Source organism: Haliotis asinina, chromosome 5 (genome assembly GCF_037392515.1).
Source record: "Haliotis asinina isolate JCU_RB_2024 chromosome 5, JCU_Hal_asi_v2, whole genome shotgun sequence".
Taxonomy (NCBI): domain Eukaryota; kingdom Metazoa; phylum Mollusca; class Gastropoda; order Lepetellida; family Haliotidae; genus Haliotis; species Haliotis asinina.
In genome coordinates, this window is record NC_090284.1 from 43,237,754 (window position 1) to 43,253,801 (window position 16,048).

At 40.7% G+C, this 16,048-nt stretch overlaps 1 protein-coding gene across 1 annotated transcript in view; it reads left to right on the forward strand.

Moving 5' to 3' along the window:
* The first annotated feature begins 228 nt into the window (after nucleotides 1-228).
* Nucleotides 229-16,048, forward strand: part of LOC137283870 (uncharacterized) — a 92,311-nt gene continuing 76,491 nt past the window's right edge. The window contains exon 1 of the mRNA XM_067815547.1: nucleotides 229-505. Within this exon, the coding sequence (XP_067671648.1) occupies nucleotides 229-505 (277 nt within the window). The remainder of the gene's footprint in view (nucleotides 506-16,048) is intronic.

Below are 16,048 nucleotides of genomic sequence, written 5' to 3' on the forward strand. Positions count from 1 at the left end.
TATGGAACTGGGTGATGTTTCTTGACACAGAAACCGACTACAAATAAAAACAGGAGATCCCCAAATCCTCTAGATAGATTCCTGTGAGATGAAGATACCGGTATTTCTAGACTGATCGTACTCTATTAACCCTGCTGAGATTCCATAGCAGAATATGTCCCTACTACCTCAGGTTTTCAACAAGAGCTCTCTGAGATAGGAATCGGTGTTTAGGCTTTTGCGATTTCGATGGTTGTGAGTCACTGTTCCCCGACGGCGTGGAATGTTGGCCATGTCATCACGTTCCTGTTGTTCCTGGGTCATTATTGCATATCGAAATACAAGGACGGAAACGCATTAACTGATGATTTGCTATGTGAGCGTTATGTGGTAAATCTGGAGGGACCAATTGGGAGAACCATCTGGAGGAATGATTTGAAGGAACATCTAGATGGACCAGCTGAGAGAACCATCCTGAGCAACTTTCTAGAAGAATCGGTTGCAGGAACCATCGGTAGGAACCAACGTAAGGATTCCTCCAGAGGAATCAGCTGAAGAAACCACAGAAAGGAGCAATCTCGAGGAATCAGATGCCTTTAGGCTGTTGGAGTAATGCGTATACTGGTTACTCAGTGACGTGGGAATGGTGCTGTAGACAGTGGATCACAGTTCACTGCAAACTTGGATTCAAACCCCGATGACCTTACCGAAACTATTCCAGGCCACTGTCCATGTGCCCATGGTCTCTTGTACACAACCGAACCTTACTGCGTTTGTGTTTGTGTTGATATATAGCATTAGGTTCCTGTACATTGTGCCGCTGAACTAATATGTTCGTGTTTGTGTCCACATAAAGCATTTCGTACTCTGTTCATTCTGCAGTTGAACTAATGTGTTCGTGTTTGTGTTGACATATAACATTCGACCTTCTGCCTGTTGTGCAGTTGAATCGATATGTTCATGTCCACTTATAGCATTACACCCTCTGTCCATTATTCAGCTGAACCAATATGTTCGTGTTTGTGTCCACATATAGCATTAGATCATCTGTTCATTATTCAGCTGAGTCAGCATGTTCGTGTTTGTGTCCACATATAGCATTAGATCATCTGTTCATTATTCAGCTGAGTCAGCATGTTCATGCTTGTGTCCACATACAGTAAAATGTAGATCCTTAGTTACACAGTCTTGTGTAACTGAACCAACATATAACTGTCTACATATCATACAAGACTTTACATAGGTGACATCGTGAACGTTTGATGAATACTGTCTGCTACCACATATTGTCAGAAAATCGTGTCAGAAGCTTGTGTGACGTCCATTTAATGCATTCTAAACACAAATATATATCATGAATATAATCAGGTACCAGGTATTGTGAGAATATATTCGAGTTTCGACAACAGAAGCTTGTGTGACGTCGATTAAACGTATTCCAAACGCAAACAGGATATGAATAATATAGCCTTGGTTAAGACATTGAATAAGGCCGTATTTAATCAACAGAAGCGTACATATGGGCACTGGTTACTAAGACAAGAGCGGAAACACGTCACCCTGTATATCGATATGCCGATCCGTCAATTATCGACAAACCACATGCATTCTACTGCTCCCGACTTGTGTCACAAGTGTAATACGTGACAAAAGCATGTCTTGCACTTGTTCAAACAGGGACTAGGTGTGTTCAACCTATCATGGATCAGTAGGTCACGTGATTGCCTGGCATCTTTTGTTGAAAGAGTTGCCGCGACGGGACGTTAAGCAAAGAGTTGATTGGAACTATATTTCCTACGAACGTGACATACAACTGGTGTAAATTGTCTGGGTTAGGCGCATTAATCTCTGTATCCGAGCGGGGTCAGGGTCATATCCTTATTGATTTTAGCACGTTTGCACAGTCTCCGAAATCCGATCGCAAAGGATGTTGGGTTAAGTGTAAAACTAGGCTGTTTGGTTTTATTTAGATGAATACCTTTCCTAATTATTATGTGCCGGTGACATGTTAACCGTCGGGCTTGTCACGTGAACGAAACCACGCACACAAACACCCGATGATCAGATGACGCACAACGGATATGCTGAACAAATACGACATAATATGATAATGCATTAGAAATATGCCAGACGCGATAAATCCGTGCCTCGGGTGGGCAAATGTGATATCGGGCCAACAAATTGCACGGCGTCCATTAGCTGATAACTAACACAAAGCCGATAGTCTCTCTTTTAAATGTCTGTTGGCCATCAGTGGTCAACGAGTGGACATAGTCTAATAGAGTCTAATTATGATCAGTTTACAGTTTTTTATATTAATTGACCAGGGTCATCACGTGTAATTGGCACAAACAATGCAGTATCCCTTTAAATATATGCTTATTGGTTGTCATCAAAGGGGTGGATGTTCATGCTTGTCACAATAAATCGCAATATTACCGCCATCTCATGACCTGTGCCACACGAGAATTTGGCTTCAGGCATTGTAACGAGACAGGGACATCAAGCCTGGCCATTCGATTTGAAGAACGCAATAACTACTAGGCTACCCTACTTCTTTAAACAAGGAATAAGTACCACTAGAGTAAATCTTTTTTTCCTGCTCTCGGCAGAAAGAAGTCTTGAAAAAAATCACAGACATTACCTGACATCCAAATTGAGTACTTGTTCGAGTTAGCAGCCACCTCATTTTTCATTAAATACGCTGAACTCTTTTTGCCTTAAAAACGACAAGGATGTAATTAAATTATTATGTTTCATTGTCATTGAACGCTCTATTTCATCGTGTTTCTTATCGCACAGATAATTTAAAACACCAGGTGTTCAGCTCGATCAATATCGTTCAACGTAATAGTGGTTTTGCTAGTGGAAAAAGATTCGGGTTTTAGATTACATCTTTAAATGACGAGATTATGATGAATTTAACGGGAGAATTTACTTCCATGCCTAAATTCACATTGTTGACAAATTGTGAAGTAGTTCTCGAAAATACAAAATATAACCCGATGACCCATGTTCTTAACTGAATACTAACTTCGATGTAAAAAGGATTTTGGTTTTGTCTTAGGAAAATCCCCCCATAACGCCCCATTGTAATCGGTAATCTAAAACACATACGATAACACATGCAGCGTTAATATCACCGAGGTGTTATTGAAGTAAGAGGCATTGAGGGTAAATGTTTCCAGTCGTGCTTTCGATGTTTTCACTGTAGAGTTATCGTGAAAATTCCTCAGCTCCAGTCTCCATATTTCTACCTCGTGCAGGCAATTACACTACGGTTTGAGTCGCCGCATCTTCTTAGCGTGACCTGCCAGTTTTCAGAGCAGACCCTATTGAATTAAAAGGATCAGAGTAACCCGAGATATTACAAACAAAAGACAGTATCATTTAAATAACATCGTCGAGATTATGTCCATGGTATAACGTATATATATTCCCACCTATACGAGTTACGTCCCTTTCAGCAGAGTTACCACAGAGGACCAATTGGATCAGGTGGTCTGCAGCCTGGTCATGTGATGGTTAATCATTTAGGCGAAGGAGTACCGATCAATTCAGCACATCCAGAAATCTGATGAAATGAAACCCGCGGACATGACTGTTGACGGACACGTGGCAGACATTGCCTCAAGATGTATGGAATTTTCGGACTGTTCCGGAATGTTCGCGAAGGCAAGAAAGCCGAGTCGGCCATTTGGCGCAAAGGCTCACAGCGTTGATCCTCTGCACGTACAGTTTTAAATCTCCAGGAAGGAACGTTAATATCAAATTCATGTATTTTTGCGTTAATTCATTGCATCATTGTAGCACAAGGAAGAAATCAATCAGATATATGCATATCCTATGGTCAACACACTGCCGTTATCTTTTTTAAAAGCAAGCATTTTTTTCAGAAATAATCAATGCGACTTTATCAATATTGATTATGCCGTCATTGAATGAAGCCGAGGTTGAGTATCACGTGATGTAGTGCAATTCATGGCTTACGGATGAAGTAACGGGATAACATTACTGATAAGCGATGTAGCAAAATATTGAAATCAAATACTAAGAAGTCTCATTAACTCCCCTCAATGTATGGAAAAATCAAAGAATGTTTGCGCAGCCTTAATTCAAGGGATTGATGTTACGTGTTTTTCTTCAAACGAGATCCAGCGAACTGACTACACTCAGGCCAAGTGATGGTTTATCAATTGGAATCGGCATGCTGTAGCCGTAAACCTCCGACCATTGCTCGGAGAAATGCAGTGTTTTAACAACCGAGATTGAAATTTAATTACACCCACGTCATAACTTGAAGATTAAAATTAGTTCCATCGAAGTTCTTATTCACAAATTGTGCATGTTGTCGTTTCTCTGTATTGACGTCAGAATTTATTGAGTATGGAGGTACTGATTAATTTTGGTATCTGTGAGGCTTTGAGAAGAGGTGAAATAGAGTTTAACATGGGCCTTTGTATTGCTGCAGCCATCCAAGCGTGTTTTGCGTGAGAGTGACTTCTTGTACTAGTCGAGACTAATGACGGTTTTGCTGTACCGCCGCACGGAGATACCATGCAGGTGTTTAACATGGATAGCCAACTAAGACAATGTTTACACAGACTCCTTGCTAGTCACTCGTGAAGGTCATGCTTCTTTGTCTCACTCAGTGAGACAAACATCGCATTTGTCAAGCAACGTTTAGATACTCTGTCCATTTTCAGTTAGTCTTGCTGTTGTGCCATCGCCTGTGGTATAGACAGTTCAATGGGTGCAGCTTAATCACTCGTGTAATGTAACGTGTTCAAAAAGTTACAGTAATAATTTAGATCATTCAGATTAGATGAATTTCTGAACCAATTCACTTGTTATTTATTTGGTTGAACCAAATAACCAGGAAGATCCGGATGAGAATTGATCTTCTGCAACCCATGATTGTCGTAAGAGGTGACTATTTGGATTAGGTGGTCAAACTTGCTGACTTGGTTGACACATGTCATCGTATCCCAGTTGCGTAGAGCAATGTTCATGATATTGCAAGCTGGATTGTCTGGTCCAGATTATTTTCAGACTGCCGTCGTATAGCTGCCGTCTGCCGTCGTATTCTGACACCGCTGGAATATTGCTCAGTGCGGCGTGAAACTAAAGTCACTCACCCCTTGCTTGCCAGGCCTTGTTTTATCCCCTTCATGACGAGTACCAGGCTTGATAACAACAAGTAGCATCTTTTGGTATGACGTTCCCTTAATCGAACCATCGACCTTCTACTCTCGAGGCAGACGCTTTTCCCCTAGACCGCAGACCACACCCAGGAGCATCCTCTATATCTGTGGTATGATTCATTACATGAACACGGTTGTTTTCGGTGTACATGGATGCGATAATGCTAAAAGCAGCGACAAAAACGATGTTTTCCTGTTTGTTATCAAGTCGCTGTCTTCCCATTATCCGCAGATTATTGGTTCGAATCCCGGATACGTGTATGTAGTGATTAGCAGTCATGGTTCCATTTTGCCATACCCTTCTGTATATGTGTACGTATACAGGTTGAGTCGTCTCACCAGTAGAAATTATGCCCTCACACGGTATATCTGAAGTACGTTGAAAACTCAAAGACCCCACCTCAACCACACATTTAGTCATTTTTTATATTTTCATCATGTTTTTTGTTCAATCAAGTGTATTTTGAAACCAGTTTTCTCTCTGAAATTACGTATTCTGGCTATGCAACCGTGTAGCATTGGCAGTCATGTTTCAGTGAGCAGCCACTTTAACCACTTGGGTACTCCGCTATTGCAAAGTGTGAACATGATCTTGTAACCTGAAACGGATGGTTCCTTGACATGAGAAAAAAGGTCGTTGGTAAGTATCACAACGCTGACGGTGAGGAGTGTTCTCAAAAATATCGTGCTTAATTTAATCTGCCAAATACTGCCTCTTTGTGAAGAGGGGCGTTTGGGCAGTCTCTTGGTTACAGTGTTTACTCATCATGCCGATGATCCGGGTTCGATTCCGAACACAGGCACGGTATGTGTAGTGTCCCCCAGCGTGCTATTGATGGAATATTGCTAAAAGCCGCGTAAAACCATAATCGCTCACATTTTGTGAAGAGAATGTTCATGTGAAAACGTAAAAACCACAAGCAAATATGCAAATTTATTAGACACCAATATTACTGGTTAGATCAATGCTCCAGTCCAGATTGCCTATCATATGACTTCTGACACCATTTGTTTGCCAGAAAAAGATAAATGAGTTGACAAAATCAAATTTGCATCCCATTTTCATCGCTTCCCTGCACTCAAACAGAAAAGATTGATCCATATCTCAAATGCATCCGTCTTGAAGATACGCAGCATCAACTGCAATGTGCAGCAGACTAGCTTCTCTGCGGCAATGACACCCTCAGATCATACACACATTTCACTCGGTAATGAAATTACCATCAGTTCAGACATGGAATGGAAAAGGCCAAACATTTGATGATAATGAAATTCATGGTGCTCATTTCAGTCTATCCAGTCAGTAACATGAGAGTATCCAAACACGCAGTGCACCTTGCCAGTGGTTTTGAATGAAATAGTACGTAGTTAGGACCTAAACCGCTGTTTGCCTGGCAACTGCTTGTATATGAATTAGGAACACCTAAATGCTTTTCACAACGAGTAAACTTCCCTGCAGTGGGCTATTATGCAAACCCGGGTCTTGGTTGTGAGGAACGTTTTGTCCTACAGTATTTCTACCGGGGCTAACGTCCTTAAATGGCTTCATTCTGAAGAATCGATGGAAGCAAAATGGCAATTATTTATTCAAACATACATTAGAAAGAGTAGGTAGTCATTAAATAGTTTAACATGAAAGAAGCGTGGCTGTGTAAATGTTTGCTATTCCGATTAAAAGCGCCAAACGCTATTCTGAAAGGTCAAGGCCGAAAACCGATGAAGGCCGTGCCGACGGCCAGAAGCTTTTTATGTCACATAAGAGATGTATTTTAATTATGGAGGTGGATAATTGATGTTTATAATGTGCAGATAAAACATAAAGCGTCAGCCATAACAAATATCTTTTTCTTAATGTTCCTCTCTCGGAGAGGTTGGAATGATGCCGGATGAGTTTTTCGGTGAAATGAATGAAAATCGGCAAATACCATTCTAGATAAGAGGAACTGAATATGAAAAACTCCAAGTATATCCGACATTTGTTTCAAGAAATGGAATATTAAGATGAACGATAAGTTCAAGAAACAACGCCCACAAGATATACATGTATGTATGAGTTGGTGTCTGTTTTTGTGTTTTTGTAATAAACTGACAGATACATTTCCATACAGACATTAATACATAAAGTAGACATATGTACATACAAAAATAGATCTATACACATGCGCGATCGCACGAATAGGTAAACATACACAAACACTCAGACATACATATTCACAAATGTATATGTACTTACTGAAAGAATTTGTCCTTTATGCAACTCTTCAGTTGAAGATGAAGTACATTTTACCCTTGATTGTCCGTTTTATGAAGATTTACGTTACAACTATATCCGAGAATATTATCTATCGAAACTATCATTAATAGCCTTTACTACTGTAGTATATTAACAACTAATAATGAATCCACCCATCGTAACCCAGCTCTCTATGTTTAGTATGCATCTAATCGTTGGAGCAAGCACTTACAATTAGTCATGTCATAATATATATCCCTAAAACATGTATCACAACGCTGTATGTAAATCTCTTTTATAAGGACCGGTGGCCTAAAATACAACAAACGATTGTCTTGTCTTGTCTACTGCCGGGCAGTACTGTACTGTTCAAGCCAGGAGGTGGTCCATCCCATTTATACGCCACTTGCTTGTTGTATGTTTATTCATGGCATAGGTAGCTGCCAATACCAACAACTGTTATCATATCATGTTTGTCTCGCTTGTGTAGAGCAACCTTTCTTCATGCTTTCCTGTTCATACAGACGGGTTGATTGACTGGATGCTAATGACAGGATGAGGTGTAAAAACTCACATAGCGAGAGGTACCTAGATCACTATACTCACTCATAGGAGTCATGGTATACAGGCGTTGTGAATGAAGATGGTACCACTCCTAGTCACGACTTCTTTCTGGGTTAGTACAAGCCTGGAATTATTAAGCGTTATTACGTGGACATGAAATATGAAGGAATTTAGGGACAGTTACCATACCTCGAGCTTCTCGTCATTCACAAGTGAGAAATTCTGTTTCATGGCTTCCACGTCCATGATGAAGAACGAGTGAGTGAGTGAGTTTAATATTACGCAGCACTTACCGATATTCCAGCCATATGACTGCGGTCTCTTAATAATCGAATCTAGAATCTACAATCAAGTGATCAACAATATAAGCATCGACGCATTTGGGATTCGATAAGACAGCGAGCGTGACCACCCGATCCCGTTAGTCCTCTCTTCTTTGGGAATGGTTAGTAAATAGCGTTTATTATGTATGTCCGTTCCACGGGGAAATGTCGGACACTCCAGAGCCGTTGTTTTGCTGACCCCACATTGTAATCATAAACACATTACCATTAAAATGTACTGTAAGGTACCAAGCCTATTGACATAGCAGCGTGATTATTAAACATTAAACACAGCTTGTTTTTCAAGCTTTTGGTTTAAACTGACGGTAGGTATCACTTTGAATTACTGTAATGTTCTTGGTTTTATTTTTTAGCATGATTTGTAAATGTTTGATAGTTGCACATGGCATCATGTTTGAATATCGTTCACAAACATAATCCGTACAATTACATCAAATTTCAGTGTCATATCCAAACGATAAATGATCAAGACGATGGGCGAGTAATAAAGCTGAAAAACTCCCTTTGAGGAAACAGATGAAGGTAACTGTAATGACCTTTCAGATTTCAGAAGGGATTTCTTTTAAAAATACCACGAATAAGTCACACACACGTGCACATACGCACATACACAATGCAAACATGTGTTTCGTCCGTAAAGTGTGGAATTGACAAAACTATCATTAATTTTAGGCATGTATGCAATATGTGTGTAATAATGAAAACAATGAAAGAACTATTTTTTGCAGATTCCGAACTTACTTCGGGGACCTAAAATGCCTGCCAATGCAGCAGTGCGCAAAAAGTATCAAACTCCATCTGGCGCGTTATTTGCGGGACTGTCGAAAAAAAATTAGATTTGTGTTGTTTCCTAACCCAGTTTTCTTAAGGAACAAGCCTGTACTTGATTTTTCACGCACTTCTCCGCGTAAATTTCCCGAAGTCTCATTCATGTGCTCTTTTGTTATGAAGGTGTAAACGTAAGAGATAAACTCTTCACTGTGATATAGAATGTTGATTGGAGAAGCAGGCGACGTGGAGGAGTTCTTTCACCAAGCCCATGAACTTGAAAACTTATCTGCAGGGGAATCTGAACTTGGAACATTAATCGATGAAAAGGAATCCTGGCGAAAAAATGTTGAGTAAAAGTCAAGATCGCTCTGCCCTTTCAGTTCAAACCAGAGCTCTTTCTTCAAGGTGTTTCCACCGTCTTCAAATTAACCATGCGGTACAACAACTATTCAAGACATGCCTAACAACGGAACGAGTCAGTTACCGTAACGTGTAACGTTAGAAGATGAATTTTCCAAGAGAAGTAGAAAGTTATGTTGGACTTTCTGGTTACGATGTTTGTCGTCATATGTTACGTACGTATCTCCGTAACGCCGCATTTAAACACTGGCCGTTAAATGGCAATGATCGTAACTGCCATAGTACCTTGAGTGAGCGAGTTTCCATCACTTCAGAAATGTTTCATCTATCTCAAAGTCACCTGTAAAAGTAGGTCAAGGGTTGTTAAGGGAATAGTTCAGCGTACCCGCAAGCATCTAGCCACCGTCAGAGATCGACAACGCCACCAGCAATAGCATACGTTGTGGTTGCTTCTATGCCGCACTCAGCACTATCCCAGATATATGGCGGGGTCCTGTAAATAATCGAGTCTGGGCAAGAGAATCCAGTGATCAACAACATGAGCATCGATCTACACAGTTGGGATACGACGACATGCGTCGGCCAAGTCAGCGAGTCTGACCTGACCTGACCTGACCAGACAATCCAGTGATCAACAACTGGAGCATTGATCTGCTCACATGGGAACCGATGACATGTGTCAACCAAGTCAGCGAGTCTGACCAGCCGATCCCTTTAGTCGCCTCTTACGACAAGCATGGGTTGCTGGATATCAATTGCAACCCGGATCTTCACGGGTTAGAGGGGGTTTCGAGGGTGGATCTTAATCTGTGTCTCTTACGACAGGAGTGAATCTGTAAAGATCTGTTCTTCACCTAAATCACAGCGGGTGCATCTTTAAACCTCTGTGTACATTGACAAGCATTTACAAATCATTTCGCTTTCTCAAATTCATTTGTGTGAGCCTATTGGTTAAAGTATAGTTCGTCACCTGAACGTCAAGAGTTGGAACCCTCACATGATTGCAGTGTATGATCTGATGTTAACCATCCTTCAAGGTGACACTTCAAGGGTATTAGTTCCTTCTCATACTTTCAACAAATTTTGCATACACATTGATATACATAAGAAGCACACCCCTTTAAAAGATTTAAGACTTGAAACTTGGCGACGTCAGCTTCGCGTGATTCTAGATCACCAAGATTTCGCAAAAAGAAAAGAATTTGTGTATTCGTACCAGTAAACATATCAATTAAACGGCAATCATAAATCTCATTATTCATTAGAAAAAGTGCACTTTGAAAGGCAAAAAGCGCACTTTGAATCAAAGCTTGGCAAAATGTTCGACCACGAATTTCTTCTGGAACAGTTTCGAGGCATACAATTTGACCTTTAAAGCCTTCCACACCTGCAGAAGAAGGAGAAGCAATGACTGTTTCAGGAAGCATATTGGATGATGTGTTTCAAGTTGACACCTGCAGTGTAGCTGTTACTTGGAGATTACAAGAACAGACAAGTGACATGGTAGGTTGCATTACTTCAGCCGTATAGACGTAAAACACCGGGTGGTGTAAAGCTACGTTTGAAATCAATGTTTTCAACTGCTTTGAGAACTACATGTTTGTTGTTAAAGATTTTCATGAAGCCAACGTTTCTACGAGGAACCGCTGGTAGGATCAAGTTCAGAAGTACTGTTACAAAAGTTTGCCAATTTTAATTTAGCGGCGTATAAACGAAAAGTCACGACAGTGGCCATTCTGAGTTGCGTCCCTTAGCCGTGTCAGAACACTGCCGACTCTCGGTTTCTCAGCACCGTACTAGAAATGTGGTTAATGTTCACGACGTTCACTTCAGGCTTTCTTTTCGAGTCAGCACAATACATCTTGCTAAAACAGGGCGATAGTATAGCCGAATGGTTTAAGCGTTCGCCCGTCCCGCAGAAGACCCGGGTCCGATTTCCTACTTGGGTCTCCCTCACCTTAAAGTGAAATTATGGAGACCCTTTTAGGGCTCTGCGCATGCTGTGTGTGATGTGACTGAGTATGGTTGTTACGCTCCTTTTAGCACTATTCTAGCCCTGAGATATGATGAGAATGATTAGCCTTAAATACACAAGTCAAAGCGAGTAAAAAATCCATTCTCGATTATCTAACAGAACAAATTCCAAGGGGCACCATGACAAAGTAGTGGTAAAATAATGTGGTTGGATCATTAAATATTTACGATGACGTCAGGTGTTTTCGAAAAGGGTACACATGTCATGCCATATCTGTAGCACACCTTTTTATCATCTCTATTTCAAAGCGCAATTTTCAGTTAGCTAACTCGCCAAGAATAGCTTAGATAATATCAACGCCCCGTTAAGCAATAATTCACGTATCAGGAAAGCGCTGGACGGAGCCCGAATGATGTGAACATTTTGTAAGCACATGCACGCCTTGTGCGAGCTTCTTGCCATGGCGTACTGCTGCTACTGTCACGGAACAACAGACAATATCTAACGGAGTACACTCTCGTTGGTGATCTGAGTGAGTTAAGTTTACAGCTATCATTTCAGTTATGTTGCTGCATGTCGGCATGGTTTGGGCCAAAGTTGTGAGACTCTTACACTCTTTCTACGTTGGTGAAACCTACGGCCACATGTAAAGTTGAAACATTACAACCAAGATTCATAGTTTCCTGGCAAACCTAAGGGACACAACTCGGCATAGCGAATTAAACGATAGTGCAATAATCGTCACCTAGTTGCCGAGAGCACACATGCACTTATGTCAACTCCATAGCGCTAATTATTATGTCTCATGATTGATCCCTCTCAACATGGTCCGATGCTAACGCTGTCTTTCTACCGTAATGCATAGAAATTAACATTTAAGTAAAATGAAGAGACATGCAATATAGTGCAGGTGAATGGCTTCAAATGTTCACTTCAGTATTCGAATAGACGGAGCATCTCGGAAGTTGAAAATGGAATTTCCCTCAATAACCGGAAGTTGAAGGATGGAATTTCCCTCAATAACCGGAAGTTGAAGGATGGAATTTCCCTCAATAACCGGAAGTTGACCAAACGCCTTCTGAGTTGTTTACAGCAGCGGTTTCCGTCCGAGACTACGTTTAATTTCAAGAATAGTTTGACAAAGTTCTGGATTCAATATTTGAAAATGGACAAAAGGAAACTCACAATGTCACAGAGAGCCTCCATTGTATGACAACAATTACTGTCTCAGCAGTAAAACATTCTGAACCTGTCGGACAGTCACGATGTCCTTCCGAATGTTAGCCACTTTCAGGCTGCATGAACTGAAAACACACAGACGTCTGCTATCTCGGAAGCGACGTTCCGATTGATTGCATGAAAGGTCATTATGGTGTGACTCCTATATAATGTCATTTCTATAACAGTCTAAGTAAACTTAGTCTCATTGTTTTTCGTTACACTCCACCACTGAGTCTAACAAACCCTAGTAGAAGATCGCGTCAGGTAACCTTTCAGCGACCTATGACCGTCCAATCAATAGCGAGACGGTTAAGAAATTTTACCAATCAGACAACGGCTACTACTTAGGGATCGGAGGGACTTACAAAATATTCACTGACACAGATCTCTCCACAAACAAAAGTCTGCATATAACACAGTTATTTGACATGCAGTATATACGCTTTGGGGTTTCTGTTCACATGGTTACCATTAGTTAATATTTCCGCAAGATGACATCCTTGAATATTGTCAAAAACACTATTTTCAGCGACTGTATACTCACCGTTGTCATGGTTGCAACGTGCACCGTGTGCATCAGCCGGACGCGATCGTACGCTAAATGGCGTTCGGAGTCGTTCGGGTATGAACCTTTGTGACATAAAGTTCAAAATGTATGTACGAAAGTCTACTTTCGCTATTTGGTAAGCTGTGTTCTGATTGGCCAGTCTCAAAGGTTACCTGACGCGTCCTCTCATAAGGTTTTGTTAGACTCAGTAGTGGAGTATAACGAGAAGTACTGAGGATAAGTTTACTTAGACTGATTATATAATTATGTATCGGTTTCATTTCAATGACACTGGGCTAAAGCAAGGTGCTGCGCTGTTCACGTTGCCCTGTTAGTTCTGCTATCAGTGTCCGCACAACGACCTTTGCCCTCAAGTTATCAATATAGACACATCGATCATGTGGGACATATTTGTGTCTGTTAGGCAGATTCCCAATTGTTCTGCTATACATGTGTGCAAAAGCAAATGTTCAGAGGATGGTTCCAGGCATTTTCCTGGTGAGGGAGGGAACCCCGAAGCAACCTTTGATTAATCTTTTATTATTCTGTTGAATCCCACTGGCTGAACCATGCCAACAAGGGCTAGCAATTACAGTCTAACCTGCTTCTGGGGTTACCCCAGGTTAGATATCGCTAGTGTGGGAGGGAACCCCTGAGCAACTAACAACTAATCTTTCATTACGATCCTAAACGCCACAGGCTGGACCTTAATATACGATTATGAGCCAATTACAGTCTATCCTTCTTGTATGGTTAACCCACGTTTTATCAATGGAGATCTGGCGTGCCATGCTGTATCCTGTATACCGCTGAAGGTTTCCAGATACAAGCATATATCATATATCCTAACCCTGTCACTTATGGGTATTTGACCGTGTGAACAAGTTAGATGTCATCGAGTTAATGAATGCACGTTAGCGAGTGGATCTTGTTTTACGCCACGCTTCAACATTTCAGCTACATCACGGCAGTGTGTATGCATGATCATGATGTCAAACTAGATGACCAACAACTCATACACACCGATCCTCGTCAAAAACAAAACATCATCTACTATGTAATTATATAGTGGGAATGACAAAAATAAGTGAATGTAATGGATATGGTGCAGACAAACAAATCGCAGAGAAGTGCGGTTAGATCTCAAGACTATAGGTTTCTGTGTAAGGAAGTTCAATGCGTTATTCGACCACCGTGTCGCCTTATGGTATATAAACATATTCTTCACAAAATCGGAACATCATCAACAACACTGTCGTTAAATTGCTTTCTCACGTGCTGTATTTCATAGTGTTTTTTAGAGGGGTGTTTGCCATTTTTGTTTAACCCAGTATTCCAGCTCTACGGAGGCGATGTTTAAATGTGTCATAAGACTAGGGATTGATATCATGAGCATCGACATAAGTACCACGACGTATTATGAACCAAGTCACCAAGCATTACCACCCGATCTGTTTAGTCCCCACTTACAGCCATGTTGGGATCGAACCCTGATCTTCCCAGCGCGACGAGCGGACGCTTTTACCCCACCGTCCCAAAGGATATAGGAAAATCAGACGGCCAAACACAATGTACGCATTACACTAATTCCTCAAAATATTAGTTTCCATTAGTTCCACAGATCGCAATGGCTGCATGCAAAATCAGTTCCTCATGGCACCATCAGTCGCTGTTTAAACTTCAAACATTTACAGACAGCATGTAATCTTCCATTGATTTATTGTCTTTGAACGCGGCTCACGTCAGAGGACATATAGGACATCACAAGGTTTCCTCGTTGCAAGCTGCACTCGCTCATTGCTTAAGGTATCAGTCATGTACCTCGTTGAAGAATTGGCCGTTCCTGGTTCTAAATGCTCATATATCTGCAGTCTAATGGCCTCCACGAAATAAAAACATAAAAGGAGCACAGGCCTTCACGAAGTCATTAGCTGTTGTGAGATTACGTGTAGACATAGCAGATGTTTATAATTGGCTGGAAGAATTCAAAGTTCTATATTTATACATAATAAATAACACTCTACATATTGACAAAGTCGAAATGTCAACATTGAGATTCTTTCCCTTTCTGAGGTATAACGCTCGGCTTGAGATTAATTAGGTCGATCGCAAGACATCAAGTCAGTTTTATGATAAATTAGGCAGTTGTGATAAGAAATACTTGTATGGACAAATAGGGTGGGTTTTTTCATGTTAAAAGCCAAAAAATGAAACACACCTTCTTATGAAAGAGGACTTTAAGTGCATTCTGGTGATGGCTTGTACCTAAAACTTGTTTTGTCTTCTAGTGGTTATTTATTAATCAATGAACGTCGAAGAAATTGTATTTCATCCTTTTAATCATCATCCCAACTAGTTAGACTCCGATTATCTTGACAAACATAGGGGGTGGGGTAGCCCAGTGGTTAAAGCGTTCGCTCTCTACGCCGAAGACTCGGATTCGATTCCTCACGTGGTTATGTATGATTGTGTTTCCCCCAAGTGATATTGCTCGAATATTGCTGAAAACGATGTAAAACCCAGCTCGCTCACTCTCTCATTAAAATAATCTCTCTCTCTAGAGTTGTTTTAAAACTGACGAGGACGCGGATTTTTGTGATAACATTTATGTTTTAGATCACTTTCAAAACACGCAATATATAGATGAACGAGACAATTTAATTTCAAAATGGCACAAAATTCAGAAATCAATTCAGTCCCCCTTCCCCCAAAGCATAGTATCCAAGATTAGTACCCTTGAGCATATTAAATTACAAAAACATAAACTATATTAAAAAAACACACTTATAACTGAAAATACTTAATGATTTCTTGCACAAATGACATCTTCCAGACAATACAACATTTACA